The sequence below is a fragment of the Triticum aestivum genome, chromosome 1A (assembly GCF_018294505.1).
Source record: "Triticum aestivum cultivar Chinese Spring chromosome 1A, IWGSC CS RefSeq v2.1, whole genome shotgun sequence".
NCBI classification, from domain to species: domain Eukaryota; kingdom Viridiplantae; phylum Streptophyta; class Magnoliopsida; order Poales; family Poaceae; genus Triticum; species Triticum aestivum.
Genome location: NC_057794.1, coordinates 588,625,829 through 588,653,704, shown reverse-complemented (window position 1 = coordinate 588,653,704; position 27,876 = coordinate 588,625,829). Strand labels below are relative to the sequence as shown.

The 27,876-nt window shown below is 46.1% G+C and overlaps 1 protein-coding gene across 1 annotated transcript; it reads left to right on the top strand.

Annotated features, from left to right (window-relative positions):
* Positions 1-873: 873 nt before the first annotated feature.
* LOC123182920 (uncharacterized) lies at positions 874-22,649 on the top strand. Its single transcript, XM_044595603.1, has 6 exons — positions 874-986; positions 10,053-10,227; positions 10,347-10,596; positions 11,475-11,697; positions 12,264-12,384; positions 20,902-22,649. The coding sequence occupies exons 2-6, from the start codon at positions 10,078-10,080 to the stop codon at positions 22,414-22,416; spliced, it is 2,259 nt and encodes a 752-aa protein (XP_044451538.1). The 5' UTR covers positions 874-986; positions 10,053-10,077; the 3' UTR covers positions 22,417-22,649.
* Positions 22,650-27,876: the final 5,227 nt, after the last annotated feature.

The window sequence follows — 27,876 nt, the reverse complement described above, 5'->3', positions numbered from 1 at the left end:
CAACGTACTCCCTCTGTAAAGATATATAAGAGCGTTTAGATCACTACGTAATAAATAAATAAATGTGGTACTCTATATCGCGGAATTTGACTACTATTGGCTACTTTTCACTCGCGCAATAAGTGTGCATTTCTTCCATTAAGCAGCTATACATACATGTTCCTGATATTCGGTTCTCTTGTGGTTCCTTGTGGCTGTTTCAAGACCCGATCGTACACCATAGCCAGATGTTTGGTTAATCTGACGAAACAGCGATGGAGTGCCAGCTTCAATGGCCTACATGCATGAGAGAGTATATATAGCGTTCTGTAAATTTCGGCAGGTGTTCATTCCTCTGTAGCACAAGCGGAGACGTCGCCCTGCTTCTCCTTTTTTCTCCTTTTCAGAGTAAGCTCAATTGTGTAATCTATTATGTATATATATATATTACTCCCTCTGTGTAGTGTCAAAAACGCTTTTATATTATGGGACCAAGGGAGTATGTAGGAGTATAATATAACTTGGATTCGTTGAGAGTTATATATTGGTGCCCACTGAGGCCGGGGCTGTCCTTTTCTTAAAAAACTGAGGCCACGATATAAAGTATGTGAAAGCACTAGCAGCGAAAGAAAGCTTCCATCCGAGGCGTGCTTTAGTTCAAGTGCTGTCTCGGTTTTCATGCTGATCTATGCAACTAAGTGCAGTGCACAAGGAGGAGACAGAATATGTGCATCTTTGTGGTGGACGTAGCTGTTGTTTCCAAAAGTGCGCCAACAAAAAACATACTACTTTTGATCTGGCCGGAAGACACCAACCACCTACGCACCGTTAGAGCTCAGGCCACGGTGATCCAGATCTCATCTCTCTCTCTCTCTCTCTCTCTCTCTCTCTCTCTCTCTCTCTCTCTCTCTCTCTCTCTCTCTCTCTCTCTCTCTCTCTCTCTCTCTTCATCGGTCTGCGATTCAGCTCTGAACGATTAGTTTTCACCGATCCAATCCATTGTCGCGGTACGTATAAATCTGTCTTTTCTGCTCTCCTAATTTCTTCATATGCATACATATTAATTCTTGGTTCCATTTTAATTAACTCGGACCGTGCTGCCTCCATCCTTCCTTCCTCTTTTGAGGTTCCTAGTAAAGTGGTGATCTTGTTCACGTGGTAATCTTCCCTCTTCCTGTCTTTCCGAGAGGCGAGAGTAGTACCATGTATGAGAGCTAGTCGTTCTTGAACTTGTAGGATGGAACTCTTCATCTGTCCCTAATCCTTTGTCTTCTGTCACGACTCACCGATCAGCCCCCCAATCCACCCTACCCACCCCAGTGCGTTTACGGCTTTGACTCAAAGACCAAGGCAAACCTGAGTCCTCGTTTGGTAATAAGGGATCCGAGGCGTGTGTTTATATTGTCCAGTTATCTAGGGATTTGGTGTCTCTTAGGGCTATCTCACCATATAGTATCATTCAACCATGTAATTTTGGTGTTATTATTTTATACATAAAGCGGGCGAGAGCCTGTTTCGAGGCGATCGCCGTCATTTCCCTGGGCATGGAAACCACGAATAAATTGCGCACCGGTTTTTCCTAAGTAGGAAATCACGGCCTCCTTGTGAGCTCAAACCCTTGCCTATGAGGCACAACACGTTGGGCAGGTAGTTTCGTTGGCTTGTAAAGACTAAGTAGTTTCCTTGGCGTTGTAACGAAGTTGTACATGGTAGTACGTACTATAGTTTCCTAGTACTAGATAGGAATGTGTGTTGTGCATGTTCATGGTAGTAACCATGATAGTGTCATTCCCAGGTCCTTTTTTTAAAGAAAAAACTTTCCATTAACCAACGGGTGCATCAAAGTCGCTAGCAGCCAAGTCTAAAACAAAACCTGGCATGTGATCCAACCAAACAGTGGATGACACAGCCGCATGATAACCATACTGCGCTAAAGAATGCACTACGGAATTACATACCCGTCGGGCAAAAAACAAATTCATAAGAATCAAAGTGAAGAATACAACTACTGGCTTCACGGAACAGGACTCCAAGCTCAGCACTATCGTAGTCACCAGAGTTGAGAGTTTGTACCAAGGACAGAGAATCAGATACTCCAGCACGATACGATGAACACCATCACTGCTCGCCTGCTCGCCCCCTCGATTGCAGCTAGACACGCCTCTGCTTCAGCCTGTAGAGCATTTTTGTCATTCCCAGGTCCTAAAAGGACATGTATCCTCCATTGTAAATCAAGCCAATACGAACCAGCAAGCAATCTTCAAACACTACTAGCACTAGCCGAGCAGCATCTCCAACGCATGTGTGTGCGTGAGTGTACACCTCTCTGTTGGTCCATCCTAGTGGAAAATATTTTTCTGATCCACTTCGTTCGATCCCGAGAGAGTTAGCTACTTGATAGTTGAGGCTGACAATTGGCACCAGAGCGTCATTTCAGCGGTCATATCCGACGAAGGGAGGGAGCGGCAACAACACCATGACGGCTCTGTCGACTTCAAGTCGCGGGTCGTGGCGAACGGTTCCAACTCGCCACCTCCGCTCGCTCAGCGACGATGCTCGGTGAGCCACGATCACAACCTAGTGCGGCGTCGCGGTGGTGGCGGAAATGAGGTTGTGCTAACGGATTGTACGCGAGGTCGTTTGAGGTGGCAAACCTGTGGTACCCAATGGAGGACGACACCATCTCCGGGAGGGAGGATAGGAATGCTGTGGCGTCGCTTGTCAACTCTACCCCGCTGGAGATGCATGGCATGCTCGCGGCGAAGGTGAGCACCACGGAGGCATGGGTGTCCATCAGGACCCATTACCTCGGCAGCAACTGCGGGTAGACTCCGAAAACATCACCTTCAAGGACGGCAAGCTTGTCCACGACTTCGCCATGAGTATCGACGGACTCACCAAGCAGCTCACATGATCGGTGACACAGTCAATACGAGTGGATCGTGTAGAAGACCCCGCGCGTCATCCCCACCCATTTTACACATGTAGTAATGTCTATCGAGACTCTGCTTGACCTATGTGCGCTCTCCATAGAGGAGCTCAGGGGCCGGTTGCGGGTGCTCGAGGACCGCCTCAATGGCAACCGCGAAAGCTCTGGCGGCGGACAACTTCTTCTCACGGAGGAGTGAGGCGAAAAAGTTCAGTTTCGTTGTGGCGGCGCCTCAAGCAGTGGCAACAACCCCGACAGATGCGGAGGCGCCGCGCAGCGTGGCAGCGGCAACCGCGGGCAGAAACCTGGACGGCCCCAACAGCAGGGCAGGCCAGCACGCAATCCTGCCAACAATGAAGACTGGGACAAGTGCCTGTAGTGCGGCATAAAGGGCCACTAGGCCCGTGATTGCCGCAAGAGAGTGCCTAATGAGGCGGCTGCAGCAGAGGCGAACCTCGTCGAGGCTGACAGAGACAATGGATCGGGAATGATGTAGGCATATGTCGAATCAATGCAATAGGTCTAGCGCCTCCGGTGACCACGGGGGCGGCAACTGTCGAGTCCATGTAGGAGGTACGGATCCCGTTAGCAAATCCATCCCTACTGTGGTAGGCGGCTCCCCGACAAAGTTGTTCTCGGGGTCTATCGATTAGGAGGCGATGAAGGCACAGGCGTGGGGAAGCCACGCCCCGGCAACCGCGGCCCCGACACGTCTGGTGGGCCATGTCCCGACCATGATGCTGGCGACCATCCAGTCTGTGCATGATTGCACGGTGACTCAGTTCGGCCACACCCTGTCAACAAAGTGTTTTGGGTCCATCGAATTTGCGGGAGATGGCTCCCCGATAACGTGAGTGTGTGTGATTACGTCTTTCTCGGTGAGGAGAGAGCCGTGGCCACACCTAAGCTTGGGTGACTACCGTAACGAGGGTTGGTTCCTTAACACCGGCGCCACGAACCACATATGGGTTCGGTCATCGCGTTGGCAGAGCTGAACCGTTTGATCATCGGGAAGGTACGGTTCACAGATGGCTCGACAGTTGACATCCACGGGCACGGGACCGTCCTCTTCCCCGACAACCGGGGTGACCACAGGGCGTTCAGGGACGTCTTCTTTATCCCGACACTCAAGAGCAACGTGGTGAGCCTCGGCTAACTCAACAAGTGCTGGTTCTGACATCAACATCCACCGCGGGGTACTTATCAAGGTAACCCGAGGACTAAATTGTCTCCACAAGTTATTATTTGGCCCTGTGCATGCTGTGTGCCTCACCGTGGACCATGTTTTCGACACTTAACATTGACATGCTCGACTTGGACACCAGCACTTCGACGGGCTGCGAAGCATGGCTCGTGGCGACCTCGTGTGCAAGCTACCGCACATCATACATGCCGATGAGCTGTGCGATGCATGTCTTGCCGAGAAGCAGTGGCGTCTGCCCTTCCCAAAGAAGGCAAGGTACCAGGCGAAGAAGCCCTTGGAGCTGGTTGATGTGTACCTCTAATGTCCGTCGACCTCGCAATCCTCCATAGCTCTCGCCTTGGTGCTCGCCTCCATGACAAGCTCTGGCTTTTGGTCAAGCATCTGGTGTGCACATGCCACGCCGCCACGGTGAGCCGGAGCTCGCCTTTGATGGGAGCTCCTATTCGGCGTCTTAGATGCCAGGAAAGCTCCCTGGTGCCCCCGCGCCGCCGCCGGTGGGCTGGCCCATGTACTCGATCGCATTTGAGACAAAAAGTGAAAAAAAAAACTTTATGATGGATTCAGAAAAGTTCATGGATTTTGACAAAAAATTCGTGAGTTTGAAAAAAACATCATCGAATTCAAAAAAGTTCATGAAATTTGAAAAAAGTTCATCGAATTTGAAAATTTCATCAGTTTCTTAAAAAGATGATTGAACTAAAAAAGTTCATCCATTTTATAAAAAGTTCACGAAATTTAAAAAATTGATGGAATTTGAAAACAAAGATCATCAATTTTGAAAAAAAGGTCCATCCATTTTGAAAAAAGCTCATCGATTTTGAAAAAAGTTCACAAATTTTAACGAAAAATTCATTGATACTAAAAAGAAGTTCACGAATTTGAAAATAAAAGTTCATCAATATTGAAAAAAAATTCATCAATTTTTGAAAAAGTCCACGAATTTGAATAAATTTTTTTATTTTTTAAACCAAATTGCAAAAATTGAAAAATTTCACGCATTTGCAAAAAAAAAAAAAAAGAAACTAGAAAAAGAAAAGAAAAAACAGAACAAACCATTCCAAAAAAATGAAACCAGTTTGGGAAGGTCCCCAAAACCGGGGGCTTCGCGAACTAGAGAAATAATAAGAGGAGACAAACGAAGTTAGTAGTCACATGTAGTGCGGTGTCCTATTGGTTGGCGTGCTCCCTGTGAAGCTTGAGGTCCCACGTTAGATTCCGTCACCGCCCACTCTCCTTTGCTCTTTTAACAGAGAAAATGGCCGGTTCACAAAACACATATTAACGGGCGCTTGAAGCGCCAAATAGGGAATGCCGCCTTCGACCCCCTGCACACGAAGACGCGACACATTGATGAGGGCCTAACTTCCGCTCTTGCGCCCACGAGCAAGACCTGACAACTCCCTGCACACGAAGACGCGACACATCGATGAGGGCCTATCTTCCGCTCTTGGTGTAGCGCGCCCACGGCAAAGACCTGACATGGATGATGGCGATGCACAACAACACGCCAGAGTCGCAGCCGCACCAAGACGGGTCATCGACAAGCTCACCATCGCGTGGTCGCCCATTAGCTCCCCGTTCTCCTCTCCTGCTGGATGGAGCTCGCCATTGCATATTCACACGCATGACATATGCGACGGCGACGAGCACCCATCCATCCATGGCACTTCATTTCTTCTTGCGTGCAAAGACAATTACTAGTCATCGGCTGCAAAGAACCAGCTTACTACGATCTTCAAATGTTTGCTCCATTTGATCAGTGGTGGAGATGGTCCTAGCAGCTACCGCTATAACCCTAGGCCTAGTACCACCACCCCTTGCAATTTCTTCCTACAAAGTACTCCCTCTGTAAACTAATATAAAAGTGTTTAGATTACTACTTTAGTATTCTAAACGCTCTTATATTAGTTTACAGAAGTAGTACTGATCAAGCTAGTTGAGCCCCAGGCATAACCAGCCGCTAGCTCTGCGACGGCACTTGACCATGTTTCCTAGAGTTCCAGCTTCTGCCACGGCACCCACGATCTTTAGGAAATGTAGGCACATTTGCGAAAATCTGTGACCTTTGCTCCCAATCTATGTCATATAGCCAATGACCAGGCATATGTGTGACCTCTAATGTTTTTTTTTAATTTTCTTCGAAAGGGAGGTTAAACCCCCGGCGCCTCCTAATGGGTTTGGAATGTTGGAAGCATATAATAAGTAATGTAATATCCCGACACCGCAAAGAGCAGCATGGCAATCAAAACCTAGTGTTGATTTTTTTTTGGAGGGGGGAAAGAAATCCACCTCACCTGAATTGTATTCATTTGTTATCTATAGACTTTGCAGCCTAATACAAGATAGGGTTCAAGTGAACCAGAAGTACAGGGGGCACAGGAAGGAGAAATAAAGCAAAAAAAAAAACACATAGACAACACATGGCGAGGGGGGACACAACACAACTAGGGGCACCACGGGCGCTCGAACTGCAGCAGCGAGCTGAGACTAAACCATGACACTGTACCATCGACGCAATCGAAAAGCACCGCGCAACCAAGACTGCACAACGCCGCGACACCACCTATTCATGGGGTACATTCGAACGGTCACGCCGGGCCGAGACGACGCCACGACACCTGTGTGCCACCGACGTAGTCAAAGGGCATCACCAGGCATAGAAATCCACAGAGCACACCCAAAACAACACAACAAAGGGCCACCACAGGCGCTCGAACTGTATCAGCGAGCCGAGACTAAACCACGACGACACTGCACCATCGATGCAATCGAAAAGCGCCGGGCAACCAAGACTACACAACGTCGCGACACCACTTGTGTCATGGGGTACATTCGAACGGTCACGCCTGGCCGAGACGAAACCACGGCACCTGTGTGCCACTGGCGTAGCGAAGGGCATCACCAAGCATAGAACACCACAGAGCACAACCAAAACAACACAAGACCGGGGATGAAGACCTCAAGATGGGAACGACGAGAAGCGTCGCCGCTGTCTCGGCCAGCACCAGTCGGCCGACCATGGATTTCTCCCAAAGCCCTGTCACATCCTCCACGCGATGAAATGCAGAGCAGCCGCCAAATAGCGCGGGGCCGCGCTAAAAATGGACGGCCCCAGATCCAGGTGAATCCGATCGGCAGAGACACCGGCAGGCACCGTTGACGCCGAGAGCTACCGGTGAGGACCACCGGTGCGGCGCCCCCAGCAGGGAAGGCTATGAGACAGCGGCAGCCTACTAGGGGAATTGGGAGATGGAGGGCTCCAAGGAGCAGGAGCCACGACGCCATCTTCGTTTGGCAAGCATACAAAGGATCACGACGACAACGGATAGGGTGGGGACGGTGGAGGCGAAAGACGCGGCAGTTGGATCTGCGGGTGGCGGTCAACGGCGCAAGCTTGAGGGCGGGAGGCGGCGGAGGCCGACGCAAGAGCGTGGGGGCAGGGGCGCTGCGCCCAGCCCACCAGACAACGGCGGGTGGAACCGCCGCCAAGGCAGCCACGAGGCCAGGCCGCTGCAGCCGCGGCGCGCCGGCCAGATCGAAAGGAGGGAGTCGGCCAGAAGGAAGCACCGGCCAGATCTGGCGGACTCGATGCGGATGAGGGCAGGGGACGACAGGACCAGAGCACGCGTGCGGGACGGATCCCTCCGCCGCTAGCCGTCGAGGGGCTTCACCCGACGTGTTTTGCCAGCGGCGGCGAGGGGCGGTGGCTGGTGGAGATGCACCCCGCTGGCCTCCTCACAGAGACGACGCGGGGAATGGGGGGAGGGGGCACTTATTTAGTAGTGAGTTCAATAAACACCTAGGCAGATAGACACATTGGAGACTGGGGATGCCAAGCTGTAGAGCACCTAGTGTTGAATTGTTTTATCTTGCTCACAAAAACTACAAGATTTGTTACGTTGTTAGTTTCACTTTATCAGGTTGACTTTGCCCAAGTACCAAACAAATATTCCTGCTTCCACAAATGTTTTTTAGAAAAGAAGGATGACCCTCGGTCTCTGCATCTGGGCGATGCATGCAGCCACTTTATTAATTATTCTCACAGGACCTTACAAATTCATACAACAGTAACACTAAAGCCATCGTCTAAGCAACAACTGCCGCTACACCTATCCAATTGATGAAGGGGCGCTGATAGCCTGGGCCTAATACCAAACAGACATCGCAGCCAGACCTAACATCTATGACCTGAGATCCCAACCAGGACGCCTGCCAGGTATGGGCACCCACCAGTTCGGCGTGCTCCTCAACCAGAACGCCTGCCGGGTATGAGGCCGCCGCAGCCACTTGCCACCAATCCATCTTCAGAGTTGTACTGCTGCATCTACCTTGCATGGTCTAGCTACCGTCGATGCCACCACGACGCCAGACAGCTTCCTCCTCCTGCGCGAGTCCATCTCCGCGCATCGGATGCCGAGTCTCCACTGCGCCATGCCGCCGAGACCCACCGTCGATGATATTGTTGATGCCACACCGCTCCACGTACATGCCATCTCGCGTCGACTCCGAACTACCAGCAACTCCACCACCCCGAGCAGTCCTCGGCCGACGCCTTCAGGAAGGAACACGACACCAAAGTGCCATCGTCGCCCAAACAGAGGAACAGAGGCTTTCGCCTGCGCTCGTGGCAGAGGTGGGGGGCGTATGATCCACACTGAAGCCTCCAGGAAGGTAATCGGCGCCGAGAGCGTTGACTTTGGTGCGGCCGCCACGCCGGCTTGGAGTTTCCCCCGGATCCATGCCCACCCGCCAGATCCATCCAGGCAGTATTGGCGTCGACCGTAGTCGCTACCGTAGCCAGTACCAACCGGAGTAGATCGAGTTGGAGACTACGCCTTCCATGGAACTTCGGTCGGCCATCGAGGAGCCGCTGTAGCGCCGCCACCACCACGCCGCCCACGCAGTCATGAAAGGCCCCCCATCTGCACCCGTGGGTGCCGCCCGCCAGGCAGGCCGCACCGCGTGCCACCGATCGAGGCGGCCGCCCCGAGATCCCCGCGCCGCCCGAGGCACCAGCGGTCAGATCTGAAACAGATCGACCACGACCACCATTGGAGCGCCCCGAACGGCCCCCCACGCGACCACCAGGGGAAGCAGCTCCTGCCGTCGCCCCCTGAGTCCTCGCCAGCGCGCCCCATCGCCAATGCGCCTCCAACCGTCGCCGAACACCACCGGCGCCAGGTCCGGCCGCTGTGGGGAGGAGAGATCCCGCCGCCGCCGCCGCCAACCAGGCTTTGCCCGGCGGCGCGCCCCGGCGGCGGCGGACAGGAGAGGTGGGAGAGGGAGCCGAGGGCTTGGCGGCGCTAGGGTTCCCCCCTCGTCGCCGCGCGGGGGCGACCCAGGGGAGAGGAGAGTAAATCTATCCTTTCAGCTTCTTCTTCCACAAATGTGTGTGCTGAAAATGTTTGGGTGGGCTAGCGGTTACTTAGATACCGAACTAATCTGTTCTGATGCAAAGTCCATGTGACGAATCATGTTCATTGGCTACATGTAGCACTAAATTCTCATTTGAAGCAACTAAATTTGTTTCTAGCCATGAATCGGACCTACTAATTATTAAGGCTTGTCATCCTAAGCACTTGAGCCATAGTAGTATGTATTCTCCGCATAGTGAGAGGCAAATAATTTTGCTGTCAACAAATGTACAAAAAACCAAATGTAAAAATAAGCATTGTGTGGAAAGATGTTCTTCTCATCTAAACTGAATGATTTCCTTAACGCGAGCATTAGCAAAACCGTTGTCTCTTCCATGATTATACCTACCTAAATAACTAGGGAGTCGGATGCACACGATCTTTATTCTATAATTCTATACCATTCATGATTGCTCGTGTAATCTTTTTTTAGCGAGAAGCATATGAATGTCTCCCTACTGCATTAAAGTTTCTAGCATAAACTTTTGAGTGGACTCATACATCATTTCGTTGCTCTTATTTCAAGGGTACTGCACTGTGATACATTGCAAATGGACAATGAAGTTAATGCTCTAGAGCATATTCTGCTTGATGAAAGCGCAAAGCCAATGCAGCTTTCATTTTCACTTTTACAAGACATCACAAATTGTTTCTCCGATGATCGGCAAATTGGCAGGGGTGGATTCGCTGTTGTTTACAAGGTACGACCAAATTTAATGAGTTTTCTCGAACCTGGTCACAGCTAGTCATGCACACTAGAATCGCGTCAATACAACATCACCTCCACTATTGATGCTCATAATACATGTTGAGGCTGCAGGGGATGGTCAGACATGCCATAGTTGCCGTGAAGAAGTTGACCTTCAACATGGAAGAGAAGAAATTCGACAAGGAGGTTGAATGCTTGGTAAAGGCCAAGCACAAGAATGTAGTACGCATTCTGGGATATTGTGCCGAAACACAAAAAACAATTGGAGACCATGAGGGGAAGTTTGTCATGGCAGACATACGAAACTGGTTGCTCTGTTTTGAGTATGTACCAAACGGGAGTCTTCATAAGTACATTACAGGTACAGCCATGATCATAATAGTTATTTCCATCTTTGTGTTCTTTATGAAATGCTACTCACACACAAAAACACAACTATTTTAAATGCTTTACATTACATAGGGTTCATACAAAAACGCCTTTTGGTGCTCGGCCTCCATGGAGCCCTTTTAAAAAAAAAATCATAAAAAATGTTTCAAAGTGCTAAACAAATTCTGAAAAAACTTTGTCGCACTGATGTGTACTGCATGTGTAAAAAATTTCATGACAAAGTAATTGACAAGTTTGTGATTTTGAATATAATTAGCTATATACACCTACGATTTTCACTTTGTTTTCTGCATAACTCACAAATCAGTGTATATTCTCATTACAATTTACACACGTGTAGTATACATTCATAAATAAGTGTACATTATCATGAAAATTTTGCCGTAGGTTGCCGAAATATTGCTTTGGCGGCAAGCTTTTTGCTCGCTACTGGTGCATGACAAACCAGTGGCGGGCACGAGTTTGTTACCGGTCACTTCTTCTTTTATACCACACGGGTAAATCTGTAAAAAAAAATACAAGTGGCGGATGGTCATTTTTGCCTGCCACTACTGTCCACATAGCAGTGGTCCACGGCATTTTTTACCTGCCACAGCTACTTTTCCAAAATAGCAATGGCGGGTACCTGTCCATGCTCGCTACTAAACTGAGCCCACTTATAAGTCTTTTCAAAGTAGTGTATGTCAATGTGGAAATATTTTCAGAAATTTTTGAAATGCAATTTTTTGAATGTTTCAAAAAAAAAAAAGGTTCGATGGAGCGCGAGCACCAAAAGGCTGCACTTAGAGTTCATAGTTTTTTTAGTACATTGTACCATATAAAGTACAAAAATATGCTCTTCCTCTATAGATGCATCTCAGGGACTTGAATGGAGAAAGCGCTATGAGATAATAAAGGGAATATGTGAGGGCTTGTGTTATCTTCACGACAAGCGTATTCTTCATTTGGATCTTAAGCCTGATAACATACTGATGGACGATCACATGGTACCTAAAATTACCGATTTTGGTCTCTCGAGGTGCCTTGATGAAGATCAGACCCAGGTTACTACTACAATCATATATGGATCAATGTAAGTGAGTCTCCAGAAAACCATCCTCTTTCATTTTCTTTGGCATGGATCTTAAACCTGTCGTGGTCACTCTTGTTATTAAATACCGAAAGATACCGTCAGGGTTCCTAAAGTATGTTTGGTGCTTCATTTTGGTCCAAAACATGATTAGTTGGAAAATCTTGCGGATGGACAAGGAGAATGGTGTAGGTAAACATGATCATTCCTCGGGTAAAAACGGATTTCGGCCGGGCTTGACAAAGCCCGAACTCAAAATACCAAGCCCGAGCTCAACCCATACTAAATCACATGAATAGTGGCATTTATCAGTAAAATAATCATTTCCAGGGTATAAAAATGATATATTATACTTATTTTTCAAATATAATACATTATTGATTCATTACATGCATTTTCTGGGCTTTTAGGACTGGGTCGACGGGTCGGGCTGCCCATGCTCAGGTCTAGGTTTATGAACCAAAATAGTTAGTTATGAAGTTCAAGAACCAATATGACCACACTAGAGGAATGGGGATGCATTTTAATCCTTGCAAATTCATTGATCTGTATTAATAATCTTCTTGTAGAGGATATTTGGCACCGGAATTCTTCAAGGGAAAATTCACATTCATGTCAGACATATTTAGTCTTGGCGTTACAATTGTTGAGATACTCACAGGAGAGAGGGGGTATCCAGAAGACGAGAATGTGAGAACAATTTAAGCATTTTAATTTCTCCTAGTAAAAGTACAATTTAATTATTTCATACTTTATAATGAACATTCCTTCCTTTAAGCCTTTGCACATGTACACCTTTAGGAGTATCTTTTTTTTTTTGCATCGAACCTTTAGGAGTATCTAATACCACCTTACAAATTAAATGAATCTATTGTATCATTTTTATTACCATCAGTATACTTCAATAATAATTTCTAGCATACGCCCATAATGAACTGTATTAATGAGCTTCACATTTGTTTTCATATCGCATATAGATGTTTTTTAATATTGATCTCCTTAAACTTTGGTAAGTATATAAAATACCGACATAATGGCATACAAATGATCCCTTGGTCCCTAAAGAAATGGAGGAGGGGGGGGGGTCTCAATCAATTCTGAAAGCATAGTCATGGGTAAATATATAGACAAAACATGTGCCCGTCCGGTAAGCAACTAATCTAGAAGGATGGAAATGATATAACAACTCACACACAAAATAAGTTTAGCATCTATTTCATCTGCTTGTTCTTGGCTTGTTCAACGTCTTATTTGTCTTGGTTGTCGAGGGGGCCATAGTCATCTCCTTATTAGCAGCTGGCTGCACCGAGTCTTCTTGTTTGCTAGGACAGGGTGTTGTAGGAATGGACATTGTATGGGTACTTGGTCTCCTTTCTTAACGGAACCTTGGCATCATTGTCGTCGAATTGCTTGTGATAGAAAAGCAATTGTTCAGTTGTTCTTAGATTACACCATGAAATTAGTAGTGCTATTTCACAATTAATTTGCATCTAGGTTCTTGGTACTTAACTTTTCAAAAGATATGTATTATTTAATTTCAGAAAATATATGTATTATACCATATCAAAACATAACTATATCTACTTAGAAAAAAATGGAGTTTCACCCTATCATGATAAACAACGGAATCCACGGCTAGTGAGTCTCAGGTTTTCATGGGTGAAATATTTCCTTCTTCAAAATTCTAACAGAAATGCAATTCTCATAGTAGGTAGTTGTGTATTGAGATACTAAGACTACCACTCAGTTTACCGCCTAGTCTCCTAACCAATTTCAACCAAGGGTTCGCTCCGACAGGTCTATCAGTTCATCATGTATACGCTGGCATCAACTTGATTCGCAGTTAACAGGTCCCAAACTTCGGTATCTTGATCGGTCATCTAGACAAGTACCTTCCCATACATATTCTACTTCATGGTACGTGAAGCCTTGTCCTTCTTGGGACATTAATTCGGCCTCAAGCAGAAATGTCCATGTGTTCCCCTCTGGTAGCCAGCACTGTGGAGTGGCTACATAGAGCAAACATATAAATTTATGAACCATGCTAAATATCACGTAGTTGTTATTGTCGGTACAAGATCGAATGGTCTAAAGAGTTTATAGTATTGCCTATATCATCAATGGTGTTGAGCATTCGTGTTGCACAACCATCAACATTTGCAACAAAACTGAGAATGTACTGAACTATCTTGGTGAAGCCTGTATATAAACTGAACACATAAAGTGCAAAAAGGAAGTATAAGTTCAATGCAAATAAATAATGCATACCTCCAAGCACAAACACCATTTTTTTAGAAAAGAAGGATTGCCCCGGCCTATGCATCAGAGTGATGCATGCAGCCCCAAAAGGAATTATCCATCTTCGCACTCTAAGCTTGTTGCGTGTTTCTCTTCCCAGAAAGAACTATGTGGCACTTTGGCTCATCGTATGATGCATTCACTTCCTTATCTTTTCTTTTTCTCGGCTTGGTAGACATGTCCTTCACATAGAAAACCTGTGCCACATCATTAGCTAGGACGAATGGTTCGTCTGCATACGCAAGATTGTTGAGATCCACTGTTGTCATTCCATACTGTGGGTCTTCCGTTACCCTGCCTCGTGTCATATTGACCCATTTGCACCGAAACAAAGGGACCTTCAAACCACGTCCATAGTCAAGTTCCCATATCTCCTCTATGTAACCATAATATGTTTCCTTTCCCGTCTTGGTTGTTTCATCAAAGCGGACACCACTGTTTTGGTTCGTGCTCTTCTTATGTTGGGCGATCGTGTAAAATGTATTACCATTTATCTCGTACCCTTTGAAAGTCATTATATTTGAAGATGGTAACTGGGACAGCAAGTACATGTCATCTTCAATCGAGGCGCCATGCATGGTACGTGTCTGCAACCAGTCGGCGAAACTCCTGGTTTGTTCACGTGTAATCCAGTCATCAGACCACTCCGGGTGTTTGGAGCGTAGAAAATTCTTGTGTTCGTCCATATACGGAGCCACCAAGGCAGAATTCTGTAGAACTGTGTAGTGTGCTTCAGTGAGAGAATGTCCGTCCATACATATTATTTGTTCCCCTTCTAGCGTGCCTTTTCCATCCAGTCTGCCCTTATGCCGCGATTCAGAAACACCAATCGGCTTAAGGTCAGGAATAAAGTCAATACAAAACTCAATGACCTCCTCATTTTCATGGCCCTTGGAGATGCTTCCTTCTGGCCTAGCACAGTTATGAACATATTTCTTTAAGACTCCCATGAACCTCTCAAAGGGGAACATACTGTGTAGAAATACAGGACCCAAAACGTTAATCTCTTCACATAGGTGAACTAGGACGTGCGTCATGATGTTGAAGAAGGATGGTGGGAACACCAACTCGAAACTGACAAGACATTGCAGCAAATCATTCTCTAACCTTGGTATGATTTCTGGATCAATTACCTTCTGAGAGATTGCATTGAGTGTTGGGGAACGTAGTAATTTCAAAAAAATTCCTACGCACACGCAAGATCATGGTGATGCATAGCAACGAGGGGAGAGTATGATCTACGTACCCTTGTAGATCGCAATGGAAGCGTTGACACAATGTGGAGGAAGTACTCGTACGTCTTCTTCCCGATACGACCGATCCAAGCACCGTTACTCCGGCACCTCCGAGTTCTTAGCACACGTTCAGCTCGATGACGATCCTCGGGCTCCGATCCAGCAAAGCGTCGAGGAAGAGTTCCGTCAGCACGACGGCGTGATGACGATCTTGATGTTCTACCGACGCAGGGCTTCGCCTAAGCACTACAACGATATGACCGAGGTGGAATATGGTGGCAGGGGGCACCGCACACGGCTAAGGAACGATCTCAATGATCAATTGTGTGTCTATGGGGTGCCCCCTGCCCCTGTATATAAAGGATGGAGGAGGAGGAGGCCGGCCAAGGCTATTGGTGCGGCCAGGATGGGAGTCCTACTAGGACTGGAGTCCTAGTAGGAGTCCATCAAGAGGGGAGGAAGGGAGAAGGAAGTGGAGGAGAAGGAGAGGTGGCCGGCCCCCTTTTCCCTAAACCAATTCGGACCAAAGGGGAGGGGGGGCGCAGCAGCCTTTTTTCTCTTCCCACTAAAGCCCATCAAGGCCCATTACTTCTCCCGTAACTACCCGGTACTCCGAAAAATACCCGAATCACTCGGAACCTTTCCGATGTCCGAATATAGTCGTCCAATATATCGATCTTTACGTCTCGACCATTTCGAGACTCCTCGTCATGTCCCCGATCTCATCCGGAACTCCGAACTCCTTCGGTACATCAAAACTCATAAACTCATAATATAACTGTCATCGAAACCTTAAGCGTGCGGACCCTACGGTTCGAGAACAATGTAGACATGACCGAGACACGTCTCCGTTCAATAACCAATAGCGGGACCTGGATGCCCATATTGGCTCCTACATATTCTACGAAGATCTTTATCGGTCAGACCGCATAACAACATACGTTGTTCCCTTGGTCATCGGTATGTTACTTGCCCGAGATTCGATCGTCGGTATCCAATACCTAGTTCAATCTCGTTACTGGCAAGTCTCTTTACTCGTTCCGTAATACATCATCCCGCAACTAACTCATTAGTTGCAATGCTTGCAAGGCTTATGTGATGTGCATTACCGAGAGGGCCCAGAGATACCTCTTCGACAATCGGAGTGACAAATCCTAATCTTGAAATACGCCAACCCAACATGTACCTTTGGAGACACCTGTAGAGCTCCTTTATAATCACCCAGTTACGTTGTGACGTTTGGTAGCACACAAAGTGTTCTTCCGGCAAACGGGAGTTGCATAATCTCATAGTCATAGGAACATGTATAAGTCATGAAGAAAGCAATGGCAGAATACTAAACGATCGTGTGCTAAGCTAACGGAATGGGTCATGTCAATCACATCATTCTCCTAATGATGTGACCTCGTTAATCAAATGATCGGGTGCTAAGCTAATGGAATGGGTGATGTCAATCAGATCATTCAACTAATGATGTGACCTCGTTAATCAAATAACAACTCTTTGTTCATGGTTAGGAAACATAACCATCTTTGATTAACGAGCTAGTCTAGTAGAGGCATACTAGTGACACTCTGTTTGTCTATGTATTCACACCTGTATTATGTTTCCGGTTAATACAATTCTAGCATGAATAATAAACATTTATCATGATATAAGGAAATAAATAATAACTTTATTATTGCCTCTAGGACATATTTCCTTCATTGAGGAATGCACATAGCTTCACAATGGCTAATCGAACATTTTCCGGTAGAAGCCCCCTCAATGCAACCGGAAGCAGTTGCGTCATAATCACGTGGCAGTCATGAGACTTTAGGTTCTGGAACTTTGTCTCTGCCATGTTTATTATTCCCTTTATATTCGACGAGAAGCCAGATGGTACGTTAATACTGAGCAGGCATTCAAAGAAGATTTCCTTCTCTTCTTTGGTAAGAGCGTAGCTTGCATGACCCTGATGTATGCTGTCTTTTCCGTGCATACGTTGCTGGTCCTCCCGTGCCTCAGGTGTATCTTTTGTCTTCCCATACACGCCCAAGAAGCCAAGCAGGGTCAGACAAAGATTCTTCGTCACATGCATCACGTCGATTGCGGAGCGGACCTCTAGGTCTTTCCAATAGGGCAGGTCCCAACATATAGATTTCTTCTTCCACATGGGTGCGCGTCCGTCAGCGTTATTCGGAACAGGTTGTCCACCAGGACCCTTTCCAAAGACCACCTTCAAATCCTTGACCATATCATGTACATCAGCACCAGTACGGTGGCGAGGCTTCGTCCGGTGATCCGCCTCACCTTTGAAATGCTTGCCTTTCTTTCTTACGGGATGCCTTCTCGGAAGAAATCGACGATGTCCCAGGTACAAATTCTTCTTACAATTAGCCAAATATATACTATCGGCATCGTCCTAACAGTGCGTGCATATGCGGTATCCCTTGTTTGTCTGTCCTGAAAGGTTACTGAGAGCAGGCCAATCATTGATGGTCACGAACAGCAAGGCCTTTAGGTCAAATTCTTCCCCCATGTGCTCATCCCACGCACGTACACTTGTTCCATTCCATAGCTGTAAGAGTTCATCAACTAATGGCCTTAGGTACACATCAATGTCTTTGCCGGGTTGCTTAGGGCCTTGGATGAGCACTGGCATCATAATGAACTTCCGCTTCATGCACAACCAAGGAGGAAGGTTATACAAACATAGAGTCACAGGCCAGGTGCTATGGTTGCTGCTCTGCTCCCCAAAAGGATTAATGCCATCTGCGCTTAGACCAAACCATACGTTCCTTGCATCATCTGCAAACTCCTTCCTGTACTTTCTCTTGATTTTTCTCCACTGCGACCCGTCAGCGGGTACTCTCAACTTTCCGTCTTTCTTACGGTCTTCTCTGTGCCATCGCATCGCCTTGGCATGCTCTTTGTTTTGGAACAAACGTTTCAACCGTGGTATTATAGGAGCATACCACATCACCTTGGCAGGAATCTTCTTCCTGGGGCGCTCGCCCTCGACATCACCAGGGTCATCGCGCCTGATCTTATAGCGCAATGCACCGCATACCGGGCAAGCGTTCAGATCCTCGTACTCACCACGGTAGAGGATGCAGTCATTAGGGCATGCATGTATCTTCTGCACCTCTAAACCTAGAGGGCAGACAACCTTCTTTGCTTCGTACGTACTCTCGGGCAATTCATTGTCCTTTGAAAGCATATTCTTTATCATTACCAGCAACTTTCCAAATCCCTTGTCAGATACACCATTCTCTGCCTTCCATTGCAGCAATTCTAGTGTGGTGCCCAACTTTTTCTTGTTAGCTTCGCAATTCGGGTACAACAATTTCTTGTGATCCTCTAACATGCGCTGCAACTTCTTCTTCTCTAAATCACTTGCGCAGTTTCTCTTTGCATCGGCAATGGCCCGACCTAGATCATCAGCGGGCTCATCTGATGCCTCTTCTTCAGCTTCTTCCCGCATTGCCGACTCAGCTTCTTCCCCCATTGTTGTATCATCGTATTCAGGGAACACATGGCCAGGATAGCTGTCGTCGTCCTCTTCTTCTTCATTGTCTTCCACCATAATCCCTCTTTTTCCGTGCTTGGTCCAAACATTATAATGGGGCATGAAACCGGACTTAAACAGGTGGACGTGAATGGTTCTTGACGTAGAGTAATTGTGATTATTCTTACAGACAAAACATGGACAAGGCATAAAACCATCCACCCGCTTGTTTGCCTCAGCCGCAAGCAGAAAAGTTTGCACACCATTAATGAACTCGGGAGAGCATCGGTCATCGTACATCCATTGTTGGCTCATCTTCATTACACAACACCAAAAAGACCAAATTAATACAAGTTCATACATAAAGTTCATACATAAAGTTCATACAAGACTTAAATGCAACAAACAAATAATTCTCTAGCTAAAGCATTTAAATGCAACAACAAATGCGATCAAGATCGCAACTAAGGTAACAATTGATCCAACAGCATAAAGATACCAAGCCTCACTATCAATGTCATATTTTCTAATCTTTCTAATCTTCAAGCACATTTTCTTCATCTTGATCTTGTGATCATCGACGACATCGGCAACATGCAACTCCAATTCCATCTTCTCCCCCTCAATTCTTTTCAATTTTTCTTTCAAATACTCGTTTTCTCTTTCAACTAAATTTAACCTCTCGACAATAGGGTCGGTTGGAATTTCCGGTTCACAAACCTCCTAGACAAAAATATCTATGTCAACTTGATGGGCATAATTTGTCATAAACACAAAATGCAACAACTAGTTTTAAAAGAGAATATACCATATCCGAATCATAACAAGGACGAGGGCCGACGGGGACGGATATCAAAACCATGGCACTATGTATAACAAACAACGTACGGGTAAGATAATTATACGAGTAACTATATATCCAAATCACACAAACATCAATTTGGTAATGTAAAACATTCATGAACAAGAGGCTCACCACAAGGTGGTGCCGGTGACGGAACGGTGCGGGCGATCGACTGTGGTTACGACGAAGATTTAGAAGGTACTAAGTAAACCACACCTACATATGCAAACTAAGTGTTATTTTTGACCTCAAATTGCATATAAATCAAATACTAGCACATATATTTCCTCCCAAATTACTAAACTCATAAATTAATCACTATACAAAGCATTGCAAGAGCTAATCTAGCAATGAGAGATGAAAGGACAAAGTTGCTAACCTTTGTGATCATTTGAATGGATGGGGGCCTTCAAATCTTGACAAAATTTGGGCAAAATGTGTGATGAGCTCGACAGGAAGAGGGAAAGAACAGAGAGGAGAGGGGAAAGGGGAAGAACAGAGCGAGCTCGGGTGGACGAAGGGTTTATGTAGGACGACCTTTAGTATCGGTTCGTGCCACGAACCGGTACTAAAGATGCTGGAGGGGCCCCAGACTGACAACATCCTGCCACCAATCACTTTAGTACCGGTTCGTGGCTTGAACCGGTGCTAAAGGTCGGCCACGAACCGGTACTAATGAAAGCGGCGGGCTAGCTGTTGGAACCGGCACTAATGCACACATTAGTGCCGGCTCAAAAGCAAACCGGCACTAATGTGCTTGATATTTGACTCTTTTTCTACTAGTGATTGTGTGGATACGGCTATTCAGATTGGTAGTGTTGAATTTTCGTATTGTCCCACAGAAGCAAATATTGTGGCCCATGAGCTAGCTAAGTTTAGATTTCATAATACTCTATCCTGTAGTTAGGACGATGATCCCCTTAGTTGCTTACTCGTATATCTTACAAACGATGTACGTGTTGATTTGAATCAATAAAGCTAGCCACAATGGCCTTTTCAAAAAAAAAACTTGGTTATGGCGAAACAAACTTTTATTTATGTGCCTTCTAAAAAAAGACAAGGGTCTAGATGTCAAATATGCCAGCTATGGTTAACTGTTTGCTAAAAAAAACTATGGCTGACTGTAGATATTTTGGTAGCTCATGCAACTATATATTTAAGTTGCAGCTACACATTTAAGTTTTGAAACTTAAGAACTAAACTAGAAGTGTGTATCTTTGAATCCAGGATCAAATACACCTTTGGACTCTGTGTATGTGTGCGCGCGTCTCAAATGTTGTAGATCACGTATAATTAGATTTCACCATATATATTCCTAACCCCTCATTGTGTCTTGATAGGTAACTGAAAGTTGGATAAACCGGCTAGAGGGAGACACACAGTTGGATCAAGTAAGATTATGCACCAAGATAGGGATAGAGTGCATGAGGTTCGACCCAAAGAAAAGACCGTCCATAAGTCATATAGTCGATAGGCTTGATAAAACAGAAAGTATTGTTGAACCGGTCATCAGTGGCTCATCATCTGAGCAGCAAGTAAGTTCCGAAAGACATTGCCAAGAGAGAATCAGAAATACTTCTGCAGATGAAATACAAGATGTTGCGCAATGTCTTCAGACGCTTCAAAATGACCAATGCCAAGAGAAGGAAGACCAAAGGCCAGTATGTGGATCGCATGATATGAAACAGGATCGAAAAGATGCAAGCATTTCTAGCTATGACTCTAGTGCGTTTCAAAAATTGAGCATTTTGGACATCATCAATAGAAAATCACACAGGAATTTCGTGAGGAATGGAGGGCCTACAATACAACAGTCAAAGAGTGTAAAGATCTTCCGAGAGGAGGAGCTCAAGACAATATTAAACATTAGCAATTTAGTTGGAAGAGGTGCATATGGTGAAGTTTACGGGGGTCTTCTTGGCAACAAACAAGTCAAAGTAAGGAAGCCGATTGCTGGCAGTCTGCCAGACAGTGAAGATTTTGCAAACGAAGTCATCAAACGATCTCAAGTCACCCACACGAACATCCTTAAGCTCATAGGTTGTTGCCTTGAAGTCGATATCCCATTGCTAGTCTATGAGTTTTTCTCCAAAGACAGCCTCTATGACATTCTTCACCGCAATAAAAAGGTGCCTCTCAACTTGGGTGTGCGATTACGCATTGCCGCACAAGCAGCTGATGGTGTAGCTTATATGAATTCAGAAATGAATGGCAAAATCCTATTTTGTGGTAATCTGGAAGCATCAAATGTACTCTTGGATGATAACTTTGTGCCAAAGATCTCGGATTTTGGCTTACCATGGTCGGTGGTTGGGCGCGATTATTATTCCCCTTATTTTCGACCTCGACAACCTGCACCACCTTCACGACGACCTGCACCATTGATTCCAAGAATCATGGATTATTTCATTGGCCGGCCTGCACCGTCCAACGGGGGATATTTCATTGGCCGACCCGCAGATTTTGGCATATCGGGTTCTGCGAGTGGCCAGCAACCAGGCGATTATTTCGTTGGCCGACCTGCAGATCAAGAATTCATGGAAGACAACCAATTGATCCAACAAAGTGATGTTTACAATTTTGGGGTCATCATCTTGGAGCTTATCAGTAGGAAGAAAGCCACCCATGATGAAACTAATAGCTTAGTGAAGAATTTCCTTAAATCTCACGTACAAGGGGAGAAAGCAACATCATTGTTTGACAAGGAAATTGCAGAAAGAAGAAACTTGGCCATTCTTTACAGCCTAACAGAGATCGCTGTGGAATGTCTTAGCATTGATGTGGACTCAAGACCAAAGATGACAGAGATAGCAGAGCGCCTTCTCAGATTATCTCGTAAGTACATGGTAAGGTAATACATACATATTTCTAGTCTGAACCACATTTGATTTGTTCCACCGCAGTTGTGAACAAGATCCTTCAAATATATACAACCAGAGGCTCCGTTTGTTTGGAGATCTCTATATGGTTGGTCGAGCCGCACTATCCCTCTTTAGAATCTTAGAAACATCTATGTACCATTCACTCATTTCTGTTCTTTCGATTACAGACTTACGGTGCAGCGTACTCTTCGGATTCAATCAGTTATTCAAAATATGCGTAGTACGTGCTATACATGTCTTTCGCTACAGAAGTTTTTTGTGTGTAACTTCTGCCGCTTTTGTGGATTGATGCATTTGAATTACGTGTGTGCCTTATCAAAGTTATCGCTGAAAAAGGAAAAGGAAAGACAAAAGCATTACACGGTGTCGTTTTTCCTCAGAGTTGAATATGTCAATTGATCACCCATCCAACGTGACACAAGATACATCAATCTCTGAATTCTCACGAGCAAACCAAATGCCCCTGAACAATCAATTACAAAAATACTAGATACAATTGTACTCCAAGTTAGTGATCACAAGCAACAGATGGTCTAGTTTATATGCATGAAGCCAGTTCCAGAAGAAGGTTGACCGCTGATGAGGTTAAAGATGGACATGGTGAGTAATGGATTAATGAGAAGGGAAGACATTTGTGTGCTGTTTTGCTTCTCCATTCAGCAATCAGCACAAATTAAATTATTGTGTGGAATGCTCTCACTGCGGAAAAGCATGGAGTTTGGATTAAAATCTTACATGAATCTGTTTTGAATTTGATTCTCGGTACTCAATTTGGTTGTAGCGAAATAAATTTATATATGTGCAAACGGAAAGGTGTGGCCACTCTCGGGTGTACTACACCCTAAACCCTAAACTTAAAAAAACAGTATCAAACAAGGTTCAAAAAATCTAAAATTTTGTGACATCAAACCTTATCATATGTTTAAGGTTCTTGCAAAATTTCATCCAAAACTAAGTTTTCACATTTGTTGTTTTCAGGTTATTAATCTACATTCTTCCTCACCTTCAGTTGCATACAAGACCAAACTATCTACGGTTACTAATTGAGGGTAAATCAGTTGCACTCGAGAGTACTTCCTCCTAAACTCAATGTAGTCACGTGAGGTTGGTAGAAGTCAAGATTCAGATTCATTGATGTCTTGTTTGACAAGCACAATTCATAGTTTGTAGCTTACCTGGATGCGTATGGTTGCTTTCGTGAGATGAGCGCCGTTCACAAATAACACTGGCAGACTGTTCATATCTACTGTTCTCCACACCTGCAATTGCAAGTAAAACCAAGCCATCCACGGTTACTAATTGGGGGGTAAAATCAGTTGCAACTGAGGTCGCTGAAACCGAAGAGCGAAATACCCAAATGGGAGATAAACTGAAGCATTGGTGCATACCAAACAGATCATATTTACAAAAATAAGATAGGTCAAGTTCATATAAGTTTTTCCTCATCTCAATCATTTCATCATATATCGTCATTATTGCCTTTCACTTGCACGACCGAATGGTGTGGATAAATAAAAATAGTGCGCGTGTATTGGACTAAACTAAAATTTGCAAACATTATTTAAAGAAGAAGACAACATAATATGGGCTCTCTTGTTAGATCAACAATAATGCATGAGAGCCACTCAACATTTTCATCGTGATCTTCTCCTCTCAACCCCCAAAGAAAAAAAAATTCAAAAAACACACTGAAATATTTTTTGGAGTTTTTATTTTTCTGAACAAACTAAAACAAGAACGAGAAAAACTATTTACACGGGAAAGCTCCCAACAAGTAAAAGAAGAACGAAAAATCTTTTTGGGTTTTCTTTTAATAATACTAATAAGCATGCATAAAAAGTAAACTAACTACAACAATTTTTTTGGGTTTCTTTTAAGGTTTATCAAAACACATAAGAAGAAAGCGGAAAAAGAAAGTACTCTAACATTGATATTACAATGAAAGAGTATGAGTACTGTCGGGGATATACCCCGCGGTGTCACATCCTAGCTAGTCATGCATTAGAGTGTTGCATCATGTTTACTCTTTCATCAGAAACTTGAAATGGGGATCTGTGAAACCCTCAGAACCATTCTGAAAATGACCCAAATAAAAATTTCTCCAAAAGGGTCCAAGAAAATGCTCATGTTGCTCTCTGAAAATATTGGACAGAGATAAAAATCAAACCAATATTTTAGTGGCTCATGGACATTTATTTTGGGCATTTGGAATTAAAGCATAAATATTTGCATTGGAAATATATTAATTATATATATTAATATATGCCCAAATATTATGCCAATTATAAAAGAGCTCTGGAATAATATAAATAGCTCCTGCAAAAATTGGCATAAGTTAAATAAATGATTTAATATATTATTTAAATCAAAACAAATGTCAGAAATTTAAAAAACAGAAAAGGAAATGACAGGAGGAGCTTACCTGGGCCCCTCCACTGTGCGGCCCAGCCAGCTGGCTGGCCCAGCCAGCAGCCAGCCCAGCCACCTCCCTCCTCTGTCGTCTTCGTCCAGACAGAGGGAGGGGAGTGTGGCCGGCGCGCGCGCACGGCCGGAGCGCCACGCCACCAGCCCGTCTGCCTGCCTCCCTCGCCAGCGCGACGCCGCGGCGCTTCTTCTCGGTGCCGCCCCGATCCCCTGGCCTTATCCCTCTCTCTCTCCCGTGCTGCTCCCTCTCTCTCTCTCACGGCCGAACACCACCGTCGCCGCCGTTCGCCATAGCCGCCGTCTCCGACCACCCCTCGCTCCCCCGACTAGCTCAGGAGCTCCGCCTCGACTCCCTCTTCCTCCCCACCGCTCCACAGCTCCCCGGAAGCCCTGCATCGCCGCCACCTCGCCGTTCCCCTCTTCGGGCTCCGACCACCGTCGCCGTCAAATTCGTCGTCCCCGGCGGGTCCCCGAGCCCGCTTCGACGCCCACTGCAACCGCGGTGAGCCCCCGAGTCGTTTCCCCCTTCTTCCCTGGCCTCTCCCGACCTCTAGGCCCTAGCCCCACCTCGGCCGAGAGCTCCACGCCGCCGACGATGTCGCCGTCGTGGCCACGGTCGCCGTAGCGCCCAACCGAGCACACCATCGTGCTCCACACCTCACTAGGAGCACGTAGCACGCACCAACACCTCCCCTAACGCCCTGCAACGCCGTTTCCGACCGCACCCGAACTCCGGCCGCCGCAGCCGAGCTCGCCGCCGTCAACTCCGGCCACCCCGAGCCCAACCACCACCACCAATAGTCGCGGCTCAACCTCAGCAACACGTAGATGCCTTCCGCCGTCCATTTGGTTGCCGGAATGGCAAAAAGCACTCTCGCCGCCGTCTCGGACCTCGCCGGCGTCATGTCGCCGGTGGGGTTTGACTTGTCCGACCTGGGGTTTGACCCCCCAGGGTCACTGACGCGTGGGCCCTGTCGGCCAGGTGGTTAGGTTAGCGCTAACTACTGTTAGTCAACCCCCCCTGACACTGACAGTGGGCCCCAGCGCCACTAATTAGTAATTAGGATTAATTTAAACCTGTTTAACCCCCCCTGTCACTGACGTGTGGCCCCCACACGTCAGGTTTGACTTCAGCCAGCCACAGTTGACCACTGACGTCATGCTGACGTCATGCTGGCGCAATAATTATATTTCTGGATTTAAATTAAATCAGGAAATTCCAGAATATTATTTAAACTTCAAAAATTCATAACTTTTATTCTGTAACTCCAAATTGGACAAATTATATATGAAAAATGATCAGAAAAATCCAATCTATCCATCTGTACTATTTTCATGCATGATCAAACAAGTTAAATTGATGTTTCAAGCAGAACAAGGAAAAGCACTTTTAAAGGCCATATTTGAATTTGAAATTTGAATCCTTGATTCAAATTTGTTCAAACCCTTCTGGATTTTAGTTGCATTAGCCCAACACACACATATTGCCATGTTTCATGCATGCATCATATTGTTGCACATTGTTTGGTGATGCTTGTGTATCGATGTCCTTTGCGACAGGTTCTGTCCCCGAGGAATACCGTGATTACCCTAACGAAGAACCATATCAGTGCATCGAACCATCAGGCAAGCAACCAACCATTTGATCATATCGATACAATCCCATGTTCTCGCTCCTGCTCTCTTTTACTGCATTAAGACAACGCGATTCAAACTGCTGTGTGCTACGGTAGTTGAACCCATTTCCTCTGCATGACCTGTCATTGCCACAGTAACTAGATGAAACCCACTAGCATGTGTAGGAGTTGATTGAGCCATATGTATGTGTTGTTCCTACCTTGCTATGCCTGCTATTCTTAGAGTCGTGTCAGGTCTGGTTCATCTGGGAGATGGCTAGAGTGAAATGATTATGTCGGTAATGGGAGTGGTGTGGTGAACACGATTTGGTAAAGGTATCGATGAGAGGCCATGTAGGAGTACATGGTGGGTTGTTTCATTGAAGCCGACCTTAAGCACTGAGATCTGTATGTGTGATTTAAGAATCAGCTACTACCATGCATTGGGCCCGAAACCAATGGACCCTCTCGGCTTCTTATTCACCCTAGTTCTCCGTCCAGGAGTTGCAAGTAGTTTCTGGTGTTTGTAGCCTACTGGAGGCCGTGGACAGCGCTGACCGTAGGGGTTGGCTGTGATGCGGTAGGTACGTGGCCGGGTGTACCGAATACCCGTTAGGTATCTCGGGAACCCTGTTCACATCGTTCGGGGCCGTATGGGAAACCTCGGCCGGACTCCCTGCGGATGGAACCTGAATAGGCGATAAACCTGGACTGGAGGCTTAGGTGATTAGGTAGGTCGTGGCCGACACCCACGTTGGGCTTCCGCTTGAAGGTTGCTGAGTACATGTCGTGTAAACGACGGTAAGGGGTGAGAGCGTGTATGAAGAAGTACACCCCTGCAGGGTTATCATGATCTATTCGAATAGCCGCGTCCGCGGTAAAGGACTACTTGGTTGCCTATACAGTTCATAGACAAGTAAATGGAAACTACTAAAAGCCTCAGGATAAGAGTGAGTGCCGAGGATGGCTCTTCCGTAGGAAGACGGAGGTGGATCCTCGGTGGTGTATTGAAGTGGTGAGTAGTGGACTCGTGTGCGCAAAACCATTTCAAGTTGGAGTATCGTAGGATAGTCTAGCCAAGAGTCAAAGCTGGCTTGCTGCAATAACTCCACCAGCCCTTCTTGATACTATGCATGTATGTAGGATCTGATGTAAGTCTTGCTGAGTACCTTTGTACTCATGTTGCTATAATCTACATTTTTACAGAAGACGCTGCAACCCCTTCTGATGGGTTCTATGTAGACGTTGACATCAACGAGTAGGCTAAAGACCCAGGTGGTGACCCTGAGCTTGTGATGGACCACGTAGTATAGCTAGGCTTTCCAAGCCTCTTTTATTTTACTAGTTGTCTGTACCCAGACAATGTACTTCCGCTGCTGGCTTGTATGACTGT

Excerpts from the sequence above, each read along its gene's own strand:
- LOC123182920 (XM_044595603.1), top strand. The coding sequence starts at position 10,078 with ATGGACAATGAAGTTAATGCTCTAGAGCATATTCTGCTTGATGAAAGC. Across the intron at positions 11,698-12,263 it reads ACAATCATATATGGATCAAT|AGGATATTTGGCACCGGAAT; the intron begins GTAAGTGAGTCT and ends ATCTTCTTGTAG. Across the intron at positions 12,385-20,901 it reads GGTATCCAGAAGACGAGAAT|GTAACTGAAAGTTGGATAAA; the intron begins GTGAGAACAATT and ends GTGTCTTGATAG.